The following is a 24,735-nucleotide window of genomic DNA, read 5'->3' on the forward strand; positions in this document are numbered from 1 at the left end:
CCAATCTCTAAAAATGTCGAACTTGAATAACGAATGTCGACCTTGAATAACGAATGTTGAACTTGAAAAACGAATGTCGAACTTGAATAACGAATGTTGAACTTGAAAAACGAATGTCGACCTTGAATAACGAATGTTGAACTTGAATAACGAATGTTGAACTTGAAAAACGAATGTCGAACTTGAATAACGAATGTTGAACTTGAAAAACGAATGTCGACCTTGAATAACGAATGTTGAACTTGAAAAACGAATGTCGAACTTGAAAAACGAATGTCGAACTTGAATTTTGACAAGAAAAACGCGCCATATTTATGAGGTTGAAAGGTTGATATTAAGTCGAAAAGTCAATGGCAAACAACTCGAATATTTGGTAAAGTGGAAATATTATTCCATATACGAAGCATCCTGGGAACCGTCAGAAAATATAACAACAGAATGCATCAAGTAAGTTGAAATGCAATGACTGACTTTAATACTACTCTTCGAGCTTCTTCATTTGGGAAATAGCCCTTCATTATTGTCATCAAGCTAAAGATAATAAAGTTTGATTTTAAATCCTAAATTTGAGTTTTTGGGATATGGTTGAACCACGAGCCAAAAAAGTGACAATAAACAACTCCGGTTTACTTTACCCCCGAAGCACATGGTCGTCATAGGGCTATAATTTTAAAACTGATTTAAAAAATTTTGATCTCGAAAACTTAATTGCATGACTTAGAGTACTTTATATATATTACTTACAATAATCTCTGAGTAGAAAAACAACAACAACAGAGTTTTAGCAACAAAACCATTAATAGTATTTATTGTATTACAACAGGTATTTTGAAAGTCCATTACCATCACAGCAAATCATATTAGATGAAGTGGCAAGACTTAAAAAGGTAAAAGCAGCCTTCCTGTCACAGTAAACTTCAGGCATGATGTCTTTAAGTTTTTGTTCAAGGGAAAGCTTTGCAGGATGGCAGATTTTGGACGAAAATGACTTTCCATCAGTATTTTTCCCTGAGAGCTGGGATAAATGTATAGATTCCCATGGACAAGGAACAAAAATATTCTTCCCCATAAAAGTTAGAACACTGCTGTCATTCTCTACTAAGAAATATACCAAAACAAGCAATGGTAGTTTTGAAGTCACTCCTAGAGCATTTGAAGAAAAAATTACTTTTGCAATCAGGAGAAGAGCAACTGGTGCTTAGTTAACAATTATTAACACTGTAGATGGGTATACATCACAGGAAAAGAAGTAAAATAAATCATGAATGTTATCAATATAAACTATGATGGTTTTCTGTTCGGCGAAACCATTCATGTTTTTTTATGGTTAATATGCAATTCCCATTCAAAAATACCTATCATGTTTTTTTTCTCCTTTTTTCCTATGATGAAAAATCCTAGAAACATCATCTCTTCTTTTTCTTGGGTGCTTTTTTGTTCTTAACTACTTTTGGCTTTTGCTTGGTTTTACCATTACACTTTTGCACAGGATCATGATTTGGTTGCGAGTCAAAAGGGGTATAGAATTTAGCCCTTTTCTTCTTCCTTTGGGGTTGGTCATGGATCTCCTCCATCCAATATGTTAGCTTTAGTTTAGTGTACTTGTTAGGTAGACGCTGTCTATGTTGGAGTTTCTTAATGCGATACTGTGCCTTTAATACTTCAGCTGGTGGATCATGCTGTTGGCACTTTCTGATGACAACGGTCTTGCTGTGTGGTTGTTATTTTCTACGCCTACATATAAACAAGAAATAAATATAATTTCCTAGATAAGTGTTTCTTTTCAAAGTTGTATTACATAACTTGCTTTAAAACTACCTTGGCAACTAAACTGCTTGATGTTTTTGTACTTGGACATCATGTTTCCTAAATGATAGGCAGCTGCGGGCATGTAGCAGGTAACATTTTCAAAGTGATAGCCTTTTCTCTTAGTACCAAGGGCAGTGAAGTCATTTATCCAATTTTGTATCTTCAAAAATGACAAAGTTTAACTATTAGTATTGATTTACATTTTATATAAATGATATATGATATGGTTTTATAGAATACCTTGCTCATATATTCAGTAGCCGATGGTGGGGTCCAAGAAGTTATGTAATTGAAATATAACATCCCTTATAATACCACAATATTAATTGGTGAAGTAATGGCTGTTTTTAATAGATACATGCAAATGAAATACACATGAGACAAAAAGCATTGCTGTTGACCCAGTTACCTCACTTGATTAATTCTTAAAACACATGCATACACCTGTATGTATAAAGGATACAAAAAACCAAGTCTAGCATACATACCATCCACAACTTTTTGACTTCTTCTACTGTCTCTCCCTGGATTACATCGGAGTCCAGTTTTTCAGGTAGGTGATTCAACATTTTTTTTCTTTTCATTTTCAAGGTTCTTGTATTTCAGTTTCCAGTTTTCAATTTCCCTTGAGAGAGTGGTGATTTCTTCTTCCCATTCACTTGCCCTTATAATGTCTCCAAACTGTATGGAAAACATAGTACAGTCATCTTGAAACTTCTCTCTTTCCTTCTTTGTGCCTTTTCGGTTAAGAGTTTTGACCTCTTGCATTACATTGTAGCATTTTCTTGCAATCAATTTACTTATTCTACTTGGAAGTTTTTCATGAAGTTTGAAAGTGTTTCCAGGAATAAGGCTGTTGATTATTTTTATTCTTGTCAGGTGGTCAGAAACATTGCTTAGTTTGATGAATAAGAGATTTTTAGCTTTTTACCAGCAAAACACTTCTTCTGAATGATGATTTCTTTGTTTTTTCACATAGTTTAACTGAGAGTTTGGGGATTCACTGATTTCTAGGTATCTTTTGTCTTGAAATTCATTGGGAAAACTCATTGTCTGGTTTGTTGTGATATATGCCTTCTTCAGATGTTTTGAAAAATCCCGCGAAAAAATTCCGCCAAATCAACTCCTTCCCAGGAACAATGGCCATCTGGGGCCGAAAAGACTCATGGTCTCGTTTAAACATGGCGGACGGAATGTTCCTTGAAAGTATAAAAACTTTGAGACTTCATTTCTCTTTATCCTTTCTTGGTTTCGCCTCAAATTCCTAAGGTATGGCAAGGGAAGAGCAAAGGTGCAAAATAGCCTTTTTCAAAGTGAAAAACCGTGTTGGATTTAACAGATATTTCGTATTGTTTATGCTCTTTTGGATCGTCTATGCCAGTGCTACAAGACAAGAGTGAGGACCGATGAATTCGAATTGTGGGAAATACAAGATTACAAGAGAAAGAACTCACACTCTCTTATATTTAGAAGAACAGTATGGAGTCTTCGATACTAAATTCGTCTTCTCAAAATTCCTAAAACCGCACGATTAACAAATTAATTCGGTCTAAAATTGGTGCTTCATTGAAGGTTTCTACACTAACATTTAAAGAAGAGTGAGGACGGTGAGTTACATATATTTATTTCCAAGCTTTCGGGGCTTTTTATTTTTACTCCATACATTTCTTTTATGCTTGCTGACGCCATATTTTGCTCGGAAAGCGAACCTTACTGCGCATGTCGGTTCCATATTTCTGGCTATGTAGTGCAAAATCTCACGACACCAGTTTTTTTCACATTCTGATCACGTCGGTTGTTTTATTTTCATCATTCTTGTCACGTGGTCATCTTTCAACCAAGGACACTGTTCGTTACATTGGAAAAAATTATTAGCTATATAACAATTGGTGATATATTTAACATCGCTATCATATATGTTAAATAGATGAGCGATCTCAATAATTTTACAAATACAACTCACAAAGGGTCTTGTATTTCGCTATCAAAAGGCCAGGAGAGTAGCAATTCTCTGTGGAAACACTGGAGAATCTCTGATTATTTGTTTTTTTGTTTTATTTTTTTTTTGTTTTGCTTGCAGCTCCATCCGCGGACTGAAAATTCCAGAAAAATAATTGCTTCCGTTTTGTTGTATGTGATTAGTGCAAAATCTCACGCCACCCTCTTTTTTCACGTTCTGATCACGTCGGTTGTTTATTTTCATCATTGTCACGTGGTCATCCTTCAACCAAGGACAGTGTTCGTTACATTGGAAAAAGTTCTTAGCTATATAACAATTGGAGATATATTTAACATCCCTATTACATATGTTAAATAGGTCCAGATTGCTCTCCTCCACTTACTCGTACCATACCCACTTCATCCACATCTGTATACGTCTACTGGGCTCCACTGGATAGGAATGCAAAGTGCATTAATGGAGTGTTGAGAGGATACAAGATAGCCTACAAAATATCAGGAAGATATTACAACTTACAGAATGTCGATGTGAAACAACCGACTGCTCGATCGTTTCTGGTGACAAGACTTCAGAAATTCACAACCTATTCATTCCAAGTACTGGCATACACTATCGAGGACGGTCCACTGAGTAATGCACGGGATGCAACAACTTTAGAAGATGGTAAGAAAATTATCACATTTTTACTTGGTGTAGTTTTTATTTCGATTTGGAAGAAAAGGAGAGGCGTTTGTTTACATTATAGTAGATTTTGGAATCAAGAGACTGTTAATTAGTTTATTCTAATGTAATAGTTGACAAAGTAGATTTATAAAAGTATACCATATATAGTATAGTATACACTCAATATCTGGTCGCGAGAGAAATAGTTAGTTTTGTCTTCCCGAGAGTCTTGAGGGAAAATAAAACTAACTAATTTCCCTAGGGAACAGACATTAATTTTTTTGTTCTTTAACAATTAATGAATATTTTATTTAGCAAGATCAATAATTCTACAAATACAACTCACAAACGGTCTTGTATTTCGCTATCAAAAAGCGAGAAGAGTAGCAACAGCATTTTCAGCCGCGTTTTTCGTATTTTGCTAATTATTTCACTCCATTATAAGTCTGTTTTTCTTTGTAGAAACACTGGAAAATCTCTGGTTGTTTGTTCTTTGTTTGTTTTTGTTTTTGTTTTGCGTTTTGCTTGCAGCTCCACCCGCGGACTGAAAATTCCAGAAAAATAATTGCTTCCGTTTTGTTGTTTGTGGTTAGTGCAAAATCTCACGACACCAGCTTTTTTCACGTTCTGATCACGTCGGTTGTTTTATTTTCATCATTCTTGTCACGTGGTCATCTTTCAACCAAGGACACTGTTCGTTACATTGGAAAAAATTATTAGCTATATAACAATTGGTGATATATTTAACATCGCTATCATATATGTTAAATAGATGAGCGATCTCAATAATTTTACAAATACAACTCACAAAGGGTCTTGTATTTCGCTATCAAAAGGCCAGGAGAGTAGCAATTCTCTGTGGAAACACTGGAGAATCTCTGATTATTTGTTTTTTTGTTTTATTTTTTTTTTTGTTTTGCTTGCAGCTCCATCCGCGGACTGAAAATTCCAGAAAAATAATTGCTTCCGTTTTGTTGTATGTGATTAGTGCAAAATCTCACGCCACCCTCTTTTTTCACGTTCTGATCACGTCGGTTGTTTATTTTCATCATTGTCACGTGGTCATCCTTCAACCAAGGACAGTGTTCGTTACATTGGAAAAAGTTCTTAGCTATATAACAATTGGAGATATATTTAACATCCCTATTACATATGTTAAATAGGTCCAGATTGCTCTCCTCCACTTACTCGTACCATACCCACTTCATCCACATCTGTATACGTCTACTGGGCTCCACTGGATAGGAATGCAAAGTGCATTAATGGAGTGTTGAGAGGATACAAGTTAGCCTACAAAATATCAGGAAGAAATTACAAGTTACAGTATGTGGATGTGAAACAACCGACTGCTCGATCGTTTCTGGTGACAAGACTTCAGAAATACACAACCTATTCATTCAAAGTACTAGCATACACTATCAAGGACGGTCCACTGAGTAATGCACGGGATGCAACAACTTTACACCATGGTAAGAAAATCATCACATTTTTACTTGATGTAGTTTTTATTTCGATTTGGAATAAAATAAAAGGCTTTTGTTTACATAGTAGATTTTTGAATCAAGAGACTGTTAATTAGTTTATTCTAATGTAATAGTTGACAAAGTAGATTTATAAAAGTATACCATATATAGTATAGTATACACTCAATGTCTGGTCGCGAGGGAAATAGTTAGTTTTGTCTTTCCGGGAATCTTGAGTGAAAATAAAACAAACTTATTTTCTCGAGGGACCGGACATTCAGTTTTTTGTTATTTAACAATTAATAAATATTTTATTTAGCAATCTCAATGCATGAAAACTGGAAAATAATTTTACAAATACAACTCACAAACGGTCTTGTATTTCGCTATCAAAAAGAGAGGAGAGTAGCAACAGCATTTTCAGCCTCGTTTTTCGTATTTTGCTGATTCTTTCACTCCATTATAAGTCTGTTTTTCTCTGTAGAAACACTGGAAAATCTCTGGTTTTTTATTTTTATTTTTTGGTTTTTGTTTTGCTTTCAGCTCCACCCGCGAACTGAAAATTACAGAAAAATAATTGCTTATGCTTTGTTGTTTGTGGTTGGTGCAAAATATCACGCCACTAGCTTTTTTCACGTTCTGATCACGTCGGTTGTTTATTTTCATCATTCTTGTCACGTGGTCATCTTTATACCAAGGACAGTGTTCGTTACATTGGAAAAATGTCTTAGCTATATAACAATTGGTGATATATTTAACATCCCTATCATATATGTTAAATAGGTCCAGATTGCTCTCCTCCACTTACTCGTACCACTCCCACTTCATCCACATCTGTATACGTCTACTGGACTCCACTGGATAGGAATGCAAAGTGCATTAATGGAGTGTTGAGAAGATACAAGGTAGCCTACAAAATATCAGGAACAAATTACAAGTTACAGTATGTGGATGTGAAACAACCGACTGCTCGTTGGATTCCGGTGACAAGACTTCAGAAATTCACAACCTATTCATTCCAAGTACTGGCATACACTATCAAGGACGGTCCACTGAGTAATGCACGGGATGCAACAACTTTACAAGATGGTAAGAAAATTATCACATTTTTACTTGATGTATTTTTTATTTCGATTTGGACGAAAAGGAGAGGCGTTTGTTTACATTATAGTAGATTACATTATAGTACTGAGTGATGCACGAGATGCAACAACTTTAGAAGATGGTGAGAAAATCTTGACATTATTTACTTGATATAGTTTTTATTTTTATTTAAAAAAACTAGGAATTTAGGAATATTAGTTTAGTAATAACATACATGAAATACTCAATTCTGATTAGCTCAGAGCAGTGTTGTTAAACCGTAATACAGTGCAAAAAATTGTAATTCAGGGCAAAAAAGGTGTAATTCAGTGCAAAAAAGTGTAAAGAACGTTTCTATCGTAATTTTTAGCGTGCATTTAAAGTGCTACTATGACGAAAATCGCTCAAACTTGGATTCAGCTGAAACTTCCTAAGAATACTCTTTAAAGGTCCAATAATCACTGTATGAAGTATTTTCTCGATATTCAGGACGAAAGTATGATATTTTTACGATTATTTTTTGAAGTCTGTGACGTCATACACTCAACATCGAACATCGTTCCATACATTTCTTTGTAGTTTATGATCAAAATATCAGTAGTAAAGGGAGAAAGAAATACCCAAACACCCCAAAATATAAATTATAGTCACAAGTAATGTGAAATAAGCACATTAGCCACCCTTTGGGCTTCATAGGAATAAAATAAATTAAGGATTTATATACAAAGAAATATATGTAGCAATGTTTGATGTTGAGTGTATGACGTCACAGACTTCAAAAAATAATCGTAAAAATATCATACTTTCGTCCTGAATATCGAGAAAACACTTCATACAGTGATTATTGGACCTTTAAAGAGTATTCTTAGGAAGTTTCAGCTGAATCCAAGTTTGAGCGATTTTCGTCATAGTAGCACTTTAACAGTAATCAAACTTCTAAACGTAAATTTGAACCTCGGTCACGCAATCACCAAAGATCGCGTTTTTTGCTCATCAGTACCGACAATCCAAAAACTTTTCCAATGGAGCTTAAATTTACCAAACCAAAATTAACTTTCAAACAACGGCACAAACATTAATTTCCTAGTTTTCAGGGTAAATTTCATGGCAATCTTTACGAAAATCCTTAGTCCTGCGTTGATTCGGGAAGCGTGATTTTCGCATGTATTTCAACCAAATTCAACAGGTTTCTATGCAGTCAGAATCAATTTCCCCAAATCAATCTTTAAAGTTTTGAAAAGACCTATTCTTCCTCAACTTGCAGCATAAATATTATTTCAATCAGAGAACTTGCCCATAGTTAAATCTTTTTTTCTTTTGAGGAAACTAATTAGCATATGTAAACACAGGCCTCCTATTTTCCCTCGCCAAAAATTCGTCCCTTTCCCAATAAGCTTGAAATCCAGTCCAATGAACGAAAAAGGGTGATACATTAAGAAGAACGTTCAAAAATTGTCATAGATGGTTTATTTTTTACGCGCGCTCTGTTCAAAGTTTGTCCATTTTCACTCCTCTTGAGCGTCTCTTGCTTGGGTTTCGGTCGAACCTCTTCTGTAGCCGTTTTCTCGAAAATAAAATAAAATTTTCGAAAACCAACTACCCAGGGATTCATATCTAATAATGGCCTATCTAACTTCAAAAGAAGAGCGAATTTGATTTTTTGACCCTTGCCACGAATTCTTGAATTTGTTCGATTCTTGTGGACATTGCCTCGTAAACAGTACCCAACCTATTGGACGAACTTTAGATGAGTAGCATTCGGAATTTATAGGTACGGATGATGTTTTAAAACTTTTTTAAAATTGGACGAGCACGCCACTTTGAGAACTTTCAAAACATTATGAGTGACTGATCTATAAATTCAAAATCGTACGAGAAGATTGTGCGATTTTTTGTTTATAATACACTCAACAAAATTGAGCAACTTAAGGTGGAACCAAACTAATTCGGAACGAATTTTGGGCACAAAGAAAGGGCAGAAGAAAAAGTAGTTATTACGCCGCTTGAAAATTCGATCCAAAATTAGAAGCATATGTATATAAGTATATAGTATTATACTTCAGAAATGTCGACTCCACATTGTTATATTCCGTCTCATTTCTTCGTATAATTCATATTAGCATATACCAACTTATGTACTTCCTAAGTACGCGCGCGCTCATTGGTTAATTGGAGGTGAATATTGTACGATATTCACCTCTGAATCTCGGAATATTGAGTCGGCAACAAAAAGCCGGCAATCGTTTTGCTACAATTTCCGATGAGGAAATTGAAAAAATGAAAGTAAATGCCATTCCTATCAATATTAAAAAGGCAACGAATTATGGCCTAAAAGGTTTGCTAAAAGTTTTGCTAAACGTTTTGCGTGAATTTGTCACGCAAACTAAAAGTTTCTGTTTGTTTGTTTTACTGATCCTAATACTAATAGTTCACCTAATATTTTTTTTCAAAGTAGAGCTATATCATATAAAGAAGTTATCCATCTTTTGATTTAGAATATTAAAAGATGTATAAATAAATTAAGAGGCTATGTCTGTAAAAATCAAACATCTAGCGGCCAAGTTGAAAAAATCGATTTTTTTCATATTTGGTCCAAAGATGTAGAATACCATCCCAATAAACGTACTAATGTTCATTTTGAATAATTTCACTTTTATTTTGAGAAAATCGTGAAAATCGATTTTGGCCGTCGGTGCCCTCATTTCAACCTAAATCCGAGGTGAAAATGGTAGGTCTGAGAAAGGCGCTCGCGTTTAATAATGAAGCAAACTAGAGAAGATCTGTTTTTGGAATATGGTAAAGGAAAGATTAATGATTATTTTAAGCTAAAAAATGAATGGGGAAACGCGTTCTAATAAGCGAACAGGAACGTTTTGTAAACTACATTTTTCGGGTTCTCAAATATTCAAATTTCACCCCTAGTTTGCAAAGCGCATTTTCATGTGCACCGGGTGTTCAGATTTATCTGAAATTCCAGCCATATTTCCTTCGAATGTTCAGCTAAGTCATATGTAAAATTCAGCTTGGGTTATTCAATGAGCGCTTTATACGAAACTCTCGAATTCAGAGAAATTTGCGTTGTTTGAGCTCGGCATCCGACGAAACCTTTTCGAGGCAGACATAAATATATCCTTAATATATTTTCTTGGTGTTCAGTTCTGACATTTGTTTTGATATTATTATTTTTCGATTGAATATTGAGCAATAAATTGTATTTTTTTGCTCTTTTTCGACATTACTTTAAAATGCTGTTACTTATTAAAAATTACAATTTGAAACAAGCATGTAAACACACGCGTCGGCACGATCTTCTAAAAAGAGTTACATTTATGTCCAGATTTAGGACATTTAGACTAAAAAACACCGGGAGATCCTACCTACTAGTAAAAGATAAATTGCTTGATTATTGTTCATACCTAGTACTGAATTTCGGCTTCTATAGTTTTTGCTCGTCGTATAATACTTAGACAGTTATGCGTAATTTACCTTTAATCCAACTGGCATTTCAGCAGAGGCCGGGTGACTTCATTTTACGTACAGTTCCTTGCTGAGGATTAGAAAATTGTCTAATTTTGCAAAGTATTTTCTTTAGATTCATAAATTTCATTTCGAGGAAGCCCAAGATCAATTTTAACAGCTCTTCATTTTGCATATGGACCTCAGCTCCAGACTTCATCGTAAAAATACTAGCTGGTTCAGTTATGAAATGTAGTAATGGCGTAAATGGAATATCTATTCTCTTGAAAATTCCTGCTGTCATAATCGGTTTTATAAATGAAAATCCAAATAATAAGAAAGCAGTAAAAAGAAAATTAATGTTCTTACTAGTCAAGCGGGTGTTGGTAATCATTGCAAGGGCCGTAGCGAGCCTTTAGTCTCTTTAGTCAAACTTTTGGATCGCCACTACTCCCCCCTCCCCTCCCCCCCCCCCCCCCCCCCTCGCTACGGCCCTTGCTATGATTACCAACATAGCATTATTGTCTAAGTATACGACGAGCAAAAGCTAAAGAAGCCGAAATTCAGTACTAGGTATGAACAATAATCAAGCAATTTATCTTTTAGGTAGGATCTCCCGGTGTTTTTTAGTCTAAATGTCCTAAATCTGGACATAAATGTAACTCTTTTTAGAACTCTGAAGTTATATGGGCTTGTTTATAAGTGTCATAGATCATATAGATCGTGCCGACGCGTGTGTTTACATGCTTGTTTCAAATTGTAATTTTTAATAAGTAACAGCATTTTAAAGTAATGTCGAAAAAGAGCAAAAAAATACAATTTATTGCTCAATATTTAATCGAAAAAGAATAATATAAAAACAAATGTCAGAACTGAACACCAAGAAAATATATTAAGGATATATTTATGTCTGCCTCGAAAAGGTTTCGTCGGATGCCGAGCTCAAACAACGCAAATTTCTCTGAATTCGAGAGTTTCGTATAAAGCGCTCATTGAATAACCCAAGCTGAATTTTACATATGATTTTGCTGAACATTCGAAGGAAATATGGCTGGAATTTCAGATAAATCTGAACACCCGGTGCACATGAAAATGCGCTTTGCAAACTAGGGGTGAAATTTGAATATTTGAGAACCCGAAAAATGTAGTTTACAAAACGTTCCTGTTCGCTTATTAGAACGCGTTTCCCCATTCATTTTTTAGCTTAAAATAATCATTAATCTTTCCTTTACCATATTCCAAAAACAGATCTTCTCTAGTTTGCTTCATTATTAAACGCGAGCGCCTTTCTCAGACCTACCATTTTCACCTCGGATTTAGGTTGAAATGAGGGCACCGACGGCCAAAATCGATTTTCACGATTTTCTCAAAATAAAAGTGAAATTATTCAAAATGAACATTAGTACGTTTATTGGGATGGTATTCTACATCTTTGGACCAAATATGAAAAAAATCGATTTTTTCAACTTGGCCACGGATTTTCGATTATGTTTGATTTTTACAGACATTGCCTCTTAAGTACATATGAAATATATGAAGATATAGAAATATAGATAAGTTATAGTGCTTGGGAATGAGGTTATTCCGCGCGAAAGACCCTTGGCATTAAATTCGGAAAAATTAATTTCCGACCTCGTTGGGAAACGAGCTAGAGGTCAGACTGAGAGCAGGCCGGGGTGAAATAGATGTTAGGTCGCGGTAATTATGATGCAAAGATGAGAATATGTGGACCGCGTGGTACTTATGAAATACTAATGAAATATAGTAGAGTGAAATCACTAAACCCGGTTAAATGATATTTTACCCTAATTCCATTGTTTTTTGTTTTGCATGTGTCTATTTGACTATTACACGTTGACTAGTTTTTTCTAATTTCATATTATTTATGATTTTTTATTAATACAAAATAATACATTGTTTCTAGAGCCTGAAGCTGCTCCAGAAGCATTGCATATATTGAAAATCAATACCACGACTTACACCGCTACTTGGAATGAAGTACCTGAACACTTGAGAAATGGTTTGGTAATAAATTACGAAGTGAGATGGATTATGATGCGAAAAGGAAACCAAGCAGTCACAGGAAAAGCCCATACTAGTGGTAAAATAGATGGCTTCTCTTATACGATTCATGGATTATCATTGTGTGCACAGTACAGCATATCTGTTAGGGCGTACACACGTGTTGGACCTGGGCCATACAGTGCACCAGTTAACATAACAACACAACGTAAGTTTCGTTTCTAATTTTAATTAGGGATTGAAGCATTAAAAATTAAAAAATGAAATTATTAACAACTGAGTAAATATTTAATATAATCGATAAGGTTAACCTCTTATATATCCTTTCGCACTATAATGCGAATGAATTTGTTATTTTATAATTTATTTATTAGTTTTTCCTGTACTCGATAACGTATCAGCTATATCTTTATTTTACAATATGCATATACTTCACTATATATATACTTCACTATATATATACTTCACTATATATATACTTCACTATATATATACTTCACTATATATGTACTGTTTAATAAACGAGCAGGAGTGTTTTATCGGGTGTAAAACACGAGGCGTAGCCGAGTGGTTTTAGACCCGATAAAACACGATCTGCGAGTTTATTGAACGGCTTAAAAAACTCCTGATGTATGTTCTCATACTGTACCGAATTCTTTACGAAATGAACCAAGTTTGATAGAGAAAATCCAAGTTAAAGTTTATGCAAATGAAGACGAATCTATATCAGATATAAAACCTCCTTCATGGTCATGATTTCTATTGTGTTTCCTTCATGAATTATTAATGAGTTTTTTAAATGTCACTAAACCAGCGTGAAATATATATTGGACCCATACACGTTAGAAGACCCTAACTCCATTGTTTAATTATTGTGTCTTATTGAGTGTTACATAGGCTTTTTCTATGTTCGAAAAACAGGGTGCATTGAGGTCTAGCTTCGGTAAAAACAACACCATGTTAGGCATTATGAGCAAAACATTTTTGTACTAAAGCTAGACCACAATGCACCATGTTCGTAATATCAGACTGACTTATATGTTGATTTTTTAAAATATATTTTTATTTCACGGGTTAAATAACTTCATTCTATTGAACATGAATTAATTTTCGCACGATTTTCATGCCGTCTAATAATTGTTTATTATTGCTTCTCGTAATAATGAATGCATGTTCTAGATCGAATACGACGAAATTTTAAAATTAAAATTAATTCCTTTAATACCGTTTTATATGCAGGACCTGGTGCCCCATTACATTTTATAGCGTCGTTAAAGAGGAAAGCCACTGTCCTACTTAAGTGGAAAAAGCCCGCTAATATCAAAGATTCCCTTCAGTTTTATACAGTAAGTTAAGTAATAATGAAAATTGAAAGGAAGAAAGAAAGGAAGAAAGAAAGAAAGAAAGAAATAAAAGAAAAAAAAAGGGAAATCGAAAGGTTTCAATTACTCGACCATTTATTGAAATGAATGAAGTTATCGTCTCCGCGGTTTCGCAAATATTTATATATTTATTGTTCTCTGTTTTTTCATAGGTGGAATACGAAGGCTCAAAATTGTATTTGAATGACTATAAGCAAACCATTACATACAAACTAAGAAAAACAAATCTTACCATCACCAATCTTACACCAAAGGCAAACTACACATTCAAGGTGTTTGCCACTACAGCATGTGGTGACAGCCCTAAAAGTATTACTAGAGTTACCACAGCAATAGACCGTAAGTATTACCATCAGTTACGCTCCACGAATTGTAATATGTTCATGGGAAGCCGTTGCTAGTCTGATAAGAACGATATTTGGGTCAATTCAGGGCATATCCAGGGATGGGTCCGTGTGTTTCATGGAATCCCCCTTTTGTAATCTTGTGAAGTCAATCATGTTATTTACGCGGCTTGGTAAATTGGAGTTGAAACGTACCCCCTTTTGTGAAGCCAATCTTACCAGATTTTTGTACGTGGCAGATGCTGAAGCCCCATCCCCCCCCCCCCCCCCCGCCCCCCGCCTTTTTTTAGATACCCGGATCTGCCACTGTTAATGGAGTGGATGGGTCATACATATCATTGGAAAAAAAATGTGTTCATCTCAACCTTTTTATGACAATCACCCGAACGCAGTGAAGATATGTGAAAACCACTCGCGATCGGAAATGTCTAGATGGTTTAGACATATAGAGACCATTGACTTTAAGATATGACCCTAGGGTAAGGGTTAACAACTCTTTTGTTTTCGGAGTTCCCTAGCAAAAGAAAACAAAAGACTCGCCTATAGCATAAGGGCCGATTACCAGTACTTTTTGCTCGGTAATTCAACAACCGAACCACTAGGTAGCAAGCAGTAAAGTGCAGATAGCTTAAGTAAGCAGTGGCTCATTTTTTATTGAAATATTTGGGTCATGAAAGTAGTTCAGATGTAATATATCAGTATAACTGAAGGGCAAGAGCCTTGAGAATTCTTAAACAATGATGTTAGAGCTAATAATTTCCATCATCTGGTCGTACGCCAAAACAAGATCAAGCCATCGAATAGACCAAGGTCAGGTAAGTATAAAGCTCAATTGTATTTTACGATACAAACAGAGAAAATTAATTTACTCTCTAGAGACGAAAAAATGATGGGGAGTGAGGTTTCAGAATGATATGGGTTCCATTTTCCTTTTTTTTTTTTTTCAAAGTGTGACAATGCAAACCAATCATATAATTATTTGACAATGAAAAAGAAGCTTTACAAATCTATATCAAAATTAATCCACGGAAATTAACTTCAGCAATTGCAAAAAAAAAAAAAAAAAAAAAAAAATCAAAAAAATCAAAAAAATCAAAAAAATCAAAAAAAAATGTTAATAGCCGAATACTGGGTCATTTAAACAATAAATTTTGAAAAAGTTTTTGACAATGTTATGTATCAACTTTAATATGAATATTTATAAGGATAATAATATATTTTTTCGTTGTTGTACTTTAAAAGACCTATCCCGAACTCCCTTGACTGACCACGAAACAATGGTTTGAAGTCGAGACTGGACTTGATTCTTATATTCATCAAGTTCAACCTCGACTTGAAACCATTGTTTCGTGACCAGTCAAGCGAATTCGGGATAGGTCTATTGATTAATAAATGAAAATAAATAATGCTCTGCAATCGTAAGTTTGAAGACGTTGTGATAGTATACTAGATGACTATAAATAAAAATATAGCTTGAACGATTATGATTCTTTTTCTTATGAAATAAAAATTCCTTCCCACGTTCAAGAATAAAAGAAAGAATGGTTAATCAAAATGAATAAATTAGAGCATAAAATGTTTGCTCATTTCACCGCAATTCCAAAGTGACACTCACTTGCTAGTGTTGCTACTGTAAGACGAATTCTACGAAGCGGCGTTCTTGGAACATCAAGAAGGTACAGGCCCAGATAGGCATGAACTTCTGCAAGAATATTTTGTTCATCCACGCTATACTCGGCTGCGATACTACCTCTCGCATTTATGGCTTCTGGAAGGGGGCTTCTCTCAAGATATTTCTGAAGTCGCCACACTTTCGCGAGCAAGCAAAGATCTTTCACTCATCAACTTTAACAAAAGAGGAGATTACAACAGCTGGTCATGACGCGCTGGTATGCCTTCACAAAGGAAAGCCTGGCGAGAAGCTTGAATACCTGAGTATATACAAGTGCAAAGTTGGCGAATAATACTTCACAGATTCGTCTTCTTAACCTCCCTCCTACTTCCGAAGGTACAAAATGCCGCAGCCTAAGAGTATACCTCCATGTCCAACAGTGGAAAGGTAAAAACGGGAATATGGCACTATCGGAATGGGGATGGAAGAAAATGCTGGCCATGTAGCACCTGTCATTACTGATTTATCTCCACCACCTGAGTCATTATTACGCGTCATCAGATGTAACTGCACAACCGACTGTAGCAGCAAGAGATGCACCTGCCACAAACACAACTTGGAGTGCTCCGCAGCATGTGCTTAGATCTTGTTGGAGTAACTATAACCAGCACCTTCTCGACATTCAAGGCGTCAAGTCTGATTGAATATATACTTGTAAATGCTTCACCCTCTCCTCGCCTCCACCCTAGCTCTCCCCATTCCCCTTCCCTTTAAAAGTGTTTGACTACGCAGGCTAAGTCTACCAAACGACTTTGTGAACATAGCATAGCATTCAATTACAGCTGAATAATCTAGTAATTTCTTTAGTATTATATTAAAGAAAACCACGAAGCATGAAATAATATTGTAGTGTATTATTGTAGTTGAATATTAATAGTAGTAATCAGTAAAAAAACTGAAGAAAGCTACATCAAACGAGTTAAAGCAAGATGAAATGTAAAGAACATGATTAAAGAGAATATCTATTACAGATTATTGTAAACAATCACTACTTACTTTTGGCCAAAACCGAACATTGGTGACTTAAACATCGAGTTGGTCACAAGGATATGTTCGAAAAGACTTATAGGCAAGTGTTTTGTCTTTATATTAAACTTTTTACGTATTCTGGCACAAATCCAATCATAACGGTACAATTACAAGGGTAAAAACAGTCGCTTCCGGTTTGGAGCCTCGTTTTCATGTTGCACGAGAGCGTTTCCTTAAACCAAGTGGTTTTTTGAGATATTCCGTACTTCGATTGCAAAAGATTTTTAGTATGTTCATTGAGGTGGTATCAGTGACTATATTTTGAAGAGAAAGCTTTTGTTGCAATAGTTGAAGGTCAATTCATAAAATGACTGGACTATATTCTTTGTTTTCTTTCTTTCCTTTCCTATGGTGGTAACTCAATACGGATCCGTCAATCCACCACCATATGATTCAGAGATGCTAGTATGTTTCAATGCAGTGTCAGTTGTGACACATCTTATGGCAAGCCATTGATTATTCAAGGTAACTTGGGTTAAATGGAAGAACTTCAGCATTGGAGTGCTGGAGTGCACAAAAAAAATTTTTAACGTGCTCCCTTGTCGAAACTTGAAGCTGAATTTATGAATTAACATAACATGAGCGTATGAGTTTATGTTCAAGATGAACTGTCTAGTCACTAGTTTGAATGTTTTTGAAATCGTTACAGTCATGAATTCAATTTGAAATTTGAATTTTTCTATAGAATAATCACTAGTCTATTTTCCGTATCTAATGGGGAAGCTACCAAAACTACGGAGGCATATTCAATTTACAAGACACAAATGAATATAACTAAAAAGAAACAACCGTGCATGAAGAAGTCAGAAGAAGAGATTTTTGACTTGACGTAAAACCTCTCGTATAAATATAGCTCAAAGCAGTTTTTGCTCCCTTTCTCAACTCCTTTAAAATATATCTAATTAAAATGATTTTCAGCTTCCAGATTTTCCACTAATAAACACACTAAAACATTTTTCTACGAGATTAAAAACTTTTTTTGCTCTTCGCTCAAGGACGCCATTTTGTTTATTTTGATCTTACGTGTCTGTTAGATTCCTTTGGCGTGTCACGCCATTTTTTGGATTTGTCACGTAATCCGTTTCTATAGTAGCCTTCAGAGCAGGCGTTCTTTTGATGGGTTTGAGAGGAAGAATTGGGGTTTTGGAGTTCCTGTTTCGATTAAGGTTTTTGCTCGGTTTCATGATCAATTTTCGCTCGTTCCAAAGTTCCCCAAAAACCCCGGTTTTTCCCCAAAACCAAAAGAACGCCTGCTTTGCAAGCTATTTCTATAGATACTGCTACCAGGATAGAACGAAAAATATTTTAATTTTGGAATGTTTGAATGGCTTAAAAGGGTCCCTTGTTTTATTTTATACTGTTTCACTCCCCTCCCTTTTACACGTCGCTCCGCTCCTCGCAAGATATTCGCAGGTTTTCGGAGTAAATTCGCTAGCCCGAATAAAGCAAGGAACGCCTGCCATAAAGTGTAGCGCGCGCACGTAAACGAGCACTACCTTACGTGCGATAAAATCGAAGATAAACCAACACAATCAAAAATTTAACGTGCTTCCTTGATTGGAGTGTATATATATATATTATCCGAAGGGAAGTTCGGGTACGGTTTATCTTTCAATCCCCTGCATCTAAAGAAAATCTCCCAAAAGCTATTCATAGAGGACTTCACTTCGTTCTTGCCGTCGACAGCTAATGCGTATGTTGTTGATATCATGACTTATCATCAATACTTGGATTTACGGTCAATAGAAACATACAAAAACGTAGGAATTTACAAAATTCGCTTTGACTTTCAGATTGTCATTCCCTTAATTGTATATTGGTTGTTTTGAAAGACATGCTTTCTCAAAAAAGCTCAACAATGGATATGTTAAATAATTGCAGTCCACATTAGCTAAGTTATTCCATCAAAGGTGACTGCCAAAAGAAAGACTGTCATTCCATCAAAATCGATCGAATCAGCTACGAGTTATTCCTCCTTGTTTTTATCATTTGATTGCCATAACTGCTGAATGTATTCAGCATGATCGCCATGCTGTATTTTCAGTTTTTTCCAAACATCTCGAGTGTTTTTAAAAGCACTTAAAAGTGTGCCAAAAGCCGTTGCTTTAATCAGAAGTTTTCACTTATAAGTAACTTAATTCAAAAGTTTCAATGTGTAAAAAATTAAATGTGCATTGGTGTGTCCAGTATGTCTACATCTGACATATATCATCATTCAGGATAATGTATGTAATCATCGTGCTTTTTCCGGAAGGAAGTAACAGTGATCTTAACTGCACATGGTAGCTATTCCAGCTATTCCAAATATCCTCTATTTTTAAAAATATTTCCATCAAAATTCGGAAAAGAGCCGATGTCAGAAAATGTGGGCCCAATGTTTGTGACACCAAGAGAAGTGAGACGACGAGTCAGCAACTGAAATCTGCGATACCGCCGTTATAAAATGCCTACTTATTAATTTAGAAAAAAACAAAAAAAACAAAAAAAAAACAACAATTCTGTATTTGTCTTGGTTTGCAAATAAAATGATATAACGTTAACTTGTTTCCCCAATCTATAGTCGCCTATTCGGCAATCCAAACATTAGAATTCAATTTGCTCCTTTAATGCGAATCAACGGATATAAAGCACCTTTCCATATGCAAACTGAAACACTAAACAAATAGAAGCTAATCAGCAGGAAGTCAAAAGAGGGCTATCTTGAATATGTAATCCACCTCCTACATCATAGCCCTTTTTGGGCATACTTCATGTTTGTATAATAATCAAACGGATGCTGCACTTTCGATGAACAGAAACTTCGCATCGAATTTATGAATATTTGTCTTAACTATTATCTTATATCTCACTATTTTTTATAGTGTTTTCACGAACATAGGGCTGGTTACTAGGCAAATGTGGTGCACTAGTGGATACAAAGCTATGGTCATTGTTTATATTATTTTTTGTGGTTTAATCATTAAATCTTAGGAAAGAAAAATATGTACTTGAAGCAAAAAAACGGAATATCAAAAGAAGAAACGCGCTTGCTCTTAAATAACTTCATACTTAGCTATGCGGCCAAAACGAATAAGAAAGCTGAAGGCACTGACTGAACAGCTTGTCTAATCCATCTCTTCTTGGTTTTTCGTTTTCTTTTAGCTGATACACCGAGATCAAATGCCAGAATATTATGTTTCGATTTGGTGTCAGTTGTGTTTAACGTGAACTATACGGTCGCCAGACACGGATTAGCTCGTCATTGAAGAGAACAACTTGAGCATGGAAGGAGCTCAATACAAGTGTCTGATCTTTCTTTTCATCTTTTCTTCTTTGATAACAGGTGCTTTTTTTCAAAACAACAGCTTCCCAAGAACGTCAGATGCAGGTAAGTAAAAGAACATTTAACAGAGAAAGTTATATAGAAGTTTTACTAAAAAGAAAGGCACCGTTTAACCCTGATTTAGAAGTTTGGATGCTTTGTTGTAAATTATCATAGCTATAAAATATAAGAGAGCTCAGTGATTGTTTTTATCGGTTAAAACGATTGGATTTAAAACAATTATTCTTTCATCTAATAAACAAAGTATATTTGTACATAGCAATATTTACTCAAAGATCCCATTTGATTGAAAGAAGAAGAATAAACAATTTGGTAAGCACATTCCAGGTTTTGGAGTTTACCGTCCGAAGCTTTATGATCTCCTTTAATTTGTTTAAAAATGGCGATATATAAATAAATACTGGGGCGTAGCCAGGATTTTCCGGACAATTAAAACATACGCCATTCCGAATCGCCGAACCAATAAAAATAAATAAAAAATGATAATAATAATAAATAAAAATAAATAAAAAATAAATAAATAATAAATAAATGATAAATAAAAAAAAGAAAGAAAGAAAGAAAGAAAACAAACAAACAAACAAACATTAACATTTACCAAATTACAAGCACGACTCTCTCTTCGAGGCTTAAGTGCTCGGGTAGGTCAGGATCAAAGTTAGTGTTCTAATTTACAGACCCCACTTTTAAATGCATTAACATTTGGGGCTGTGATTAAGGCCTTGTCCACACGTATCCGGAAATTTTTGTATCCGCAAATTATTTTTTGCGGATACGAAAATGTTTCCGTCCACACGCAGCGTATTCGAGTCGTTTTCACCATCCACACGTATCCGTTTTCGTAAAATTTGCGGATACGGACACAAAAATTTGCGGACACGTGTGGACGCAACCCGTATCCTCAAAAAAAAAAATTTGCGGACACAAAAATTTGCGGATACGTGTGGACGGGGCCTAATTCAGCGGGTAGATTGTTTCATTGTTTTATTGTCCATGGTAGAAAGCTGTATTGTATATACGTTTTTTTCTGGAGAGGAATTTTAAAGGATCTGTTGTGATTATTTCTTGAGTTTCTTGTCAAGGGTATCAGTTCACTACAGATTTCTACATCAACTAAGTTGTTTATAATTTTGTACAGCATAACTAATCTCTGGTCAGCTCTGCGCTGCTTAAGACTGCGCCAAACAAGCTCTTCCAACATCACGGTGACAATAACAACAAACAAACGAAACAAAACAAAACAAAACACACACACACACACACACACACACACACACACACACACACACACACACACACACACACACACACACACACACACACACTCACACGCACACACGCACACACGCACACGCACTCACACACACACGCACGCACAAACACGCACACAAACACGCACACACACGAACCGGCACACACGCACACAAACACGCACACACACTCACACACACACACACACTCACTCACACGCACACACACTCACACACACACACACACACACACACACACACACAAAGAAAAAACAACAAAATCAAGTGCCGCTCTACCGTGCCTGCCACCAGGGTAATTATCCCCAGTAACTGTTGACTGAAGCAGAATATATGTTTCGTCGTTTATTGATTTATTCATTGATTTAGCGAAAGCATTCGATACTGTTGACCATTCCATTCTCATGAAAAAACTTTATATTTATGGCGTGAGAGGATGCGTCCATAATTGGTTTAAGTCTTACTTGTCTGAGAGAACTCAAACTACTAGTGTTAGTAATCATATATCGAATGAAGCAATTAATTTTGGGGTCCCTCAGGGTTCTACATTAGGTCCTTTACTCTTTCTCCTTTACATAAATGATATTAGTATAGCCTCTAATATTTTAAAATTTCATCTTTTTGCAGACGATACAAATATACTTCACTCGAATAAATGCTTAAAAACCTTTGAAAGGGATATGAATAATGAACTAACAAAGCTCCATGATTGGTTCACTGCAAACAAACTTACCATAAAATAGTATCAAAAAATCAAACTTTGTTTTATTCCATTCAGCTCGTAACCAACCAAAACTTTCATTGAACATTAAAATATTGGATTATAAAAGTAACCAGTATATACAGCTTGAAAAAAAGGATTATGTGAAATATCTTGGTGTTTTATTAGATAGTACATTATCTTGGAAGCCTCATATTGATTATAAAGCAAAAAAGTAAGTAGAATAGTGGGTATTCTCAGTAGATTGAGACATTTTGCTCCAAAAAATACTCTAATCAAAATGTATAAATCCCCCTTACAGCTGCTCTTGATATATGGAATATGTACTTGGGGTCAAGCTTGCAAAAAGCTTACTGATAAATTGCTCATTCTGCAGAAGCGCGCTCTAAGGTCAATATTTTTCGTGAAATCAACTCAAAGGGCAATACCGATATTCACTGAACATAAAATTTTACCGATCAAATCTCTTTATATTTTTATTCAGTAGCACAGCTAATGTACGATGTTAAATATGATTATATTCCCAGTAATATTAGCAAACTCTTTAATTACATAAAAGATATTCACTCCTATGAAACAAGATCTTCTGCCAGTAATAATTTCTACACTAGACATTCACTTCTCGCGAGTGGGTGCACGTCTATGGAATCAAATACCACCTTTCATTAGGAGTTTATCCAAAAAAACTTCCAAAAGGAAATCGAAACCGTTTTATTAAACGATCTTAATATTAATCGCTATGATACTGAGATCTTCAAGCTTTTTAAGTAAGTCTATCTGTAATGAGCTATTTCTCATTTTCTACTCAGTGAACTACTTTTCTTTTCCTATTCAGCTCTTTGTACTCTGATTATAGCATTTATTTATCATTAACATATAAAGACATCTTTGTAAATCTACGTGTATATTCTGTGAATTTAACCTGTTTAGACTAGCTTTAGCTATATGCAGGTTATATAGTTTTTCTTTTTTGTATTCTTTTATTCATCAATAAAGTCTGGTAATATAAGATTAATAAAATTACTGTTTGTTGCATTATGCAGCTCCTGATTGTTCTCCTCAACTAACGTCTGCAAAAGCAGCCTCGTCCACAAGTATCAACGTCTCCTGGACTCCACTTCTTGGTAGAGAGTGTATTAATGGTAGGTTACGTGGTTACAAGGTAAAGTACAGTTTGTCAACAACAAGAACCACGGTTCAATACAGTACTACCTACAATCCCCAACAAATATCAGAAGTGGTGGAAAGACTTGAAAAATACACACGATACAGATTTCAAGTACTGGCCTTCAATGGCAAGGATGGTCCATATAGTAATGCAACAGAAGCAACTACCTTGGAAGATGGTATATAGATTGTGTTTATATTGAAAACAATATTTTAATGTGTAGCTTTAATGGATTGATATGGGTTGCGTAGCCTGCTCATTTTTCATCACGTGCACGCACTGTGGTTCCATAGGTTCGGTTTCCTGGTTCCAGCCATGTGGATACAAAATGTAAATTGAGTTTGTTTGTTGTATGTGTTATTCGTAATTAAACTCATGAATAATCATAAGCTCAACCCTGAATCAGAACTTTGTATTTGGTCAGGAGGATGAGTATTGATATTGGATCAAAAAATAAATGATGAAGACAGGGAAGATAGCAAATCAGAGTCCAGAGGAAGATCTTGATTTGCATTTCTAAATCTATGGCCTTAAAATAACAGACTTATACATAATATTTCTTAGTTTTATAAATAGAGTATAAGTTTAAAGTACCACTAATATAAAATTTTAATATCTACAATCTTTACTTTTTAAACACATGGTAAATTACTTCGCAAAAGAAGAAAACTGGCATTTTAAATTTCTTGTTAGGATTTTTGGTTCGAGAGACATTCAAAATTTAGGTTTATGCTAATCAGGAGGTTAATGACGTCATATTCTCAATTCACAGTTCCTTCAACATAGATTCCAGTATATCTATTGGGAGTATTTGAATAACATCCAAACTTTGCAGTATACTTGAATTTAAAATATGAAACATGAAAATACGCAAACTGTGGTTGCGATGGTAACACACTGGTGCCCAGACCTCTAACGACGATTTAAGCCTTTCAGCGATTGCTTTGATTTTTTTTCCTTTGAGCAGAAAATTGTTTGACTAATTTTTTTTCTATGTGCATAAGAGATATTTTGAACCTTATTCGATACCATTTCTCGTAAAGGCAGATATTTCAAAAAAACTGAATTTTAGTTGGGGTGGCCTGGAACAGAGGCTGTTGCTATGCCAACATATCTCTATAGCTACTTTTGAAGGAGAGCTAGAGTACTATAATGCTAGAAAAGTTGCTTGATTTTTGGCTGAGATATAGCTTATCATAATATATATATTTAGGCACTGCCTAAAAGCGGAGCTCTCGAATTTGAATGAAACTGAAAGGTAAAAATAAGACCGGAGGAAAAATCTTCAATTATTTCTTATTCGAGATAAAGATAATTTCTGCCATAATAAAAACCATGCAGTGAAATCGAAATGCCCTACTTTGTTTTTCGTT

General features: G+C 35.0%; 2 protein-coding genes across 2 annotated transcripts in view; one reads left to right on the forward strand and one right to left on the reverse strand.

The window, feature by feature from the left end:
- Nucleotides 1–1,392: 1,392 nt before the first annotated feature.
- LOC116295574 (uncharacterized) lies at nt 1,393–3,294 on the reverse strand. Its single transcript, XM_031703422.2, has 3 exons — nt 2,298–3,294; nt 1,819–1,969; nt 1,393–1,734 (listed from the first exon to the last, which is right to left on the reverse strand). The coding sequence occupies exons 1-3, from the start codon at nt 2,391–2,393 to the stop codon at nt 1,655–1,657; spliced, it is 327 nt and encodes a 108-aa protein (XP_031559282.2). The 5' UTR covers nt 2,394–3,294; the 3' UTR covers nt 1,393–1,654.
- The window catches only part of LOC116287410 (receptor-type tyrosine-protein phosphatase mu), a 44,984-nt gene continuing 23,239 nt past the window's right edge, over nt 2,991–24,735 (forward strand). Inside the window, exons 1-4 of the mRNA XM_089036474.1 lie at nt 2,991–3,015; nt 4,127–4,432; nt 5,596–5,901; nt 6,679–6,984. Of these exons, the coding sequence (XP_088892600.1) occupies nt 2,991–3,015; nt 4,127–4,432; nt 5,596–5,901; nt 6,679–6,984 (943 nt within the window). The remainder of the gene's footprint in view (nt 3,016–4,126; nt 4,433–5,595; nt 5,902–6,678; nt 6,985–24,735) is intronic.

Source organism: Actinia tenebrosa, unplaced genomic scaffold (assembly GCF_029948245.1).
Source record: "Actinia tenebrosa isolate PJP-AT-01 unplaced genomic scaffold, QUT_ActTen_1.0 PGA_scaffold4__44_contigs__length_22323623, whole genome shotgun sequence".
NCBI classification, from domain to species: Eukaryota; Metazoa; Cnidaria; class Anthozoa; order Actiniaria; family Actiniidae; genus Actinia; species Actinia tenebrosa.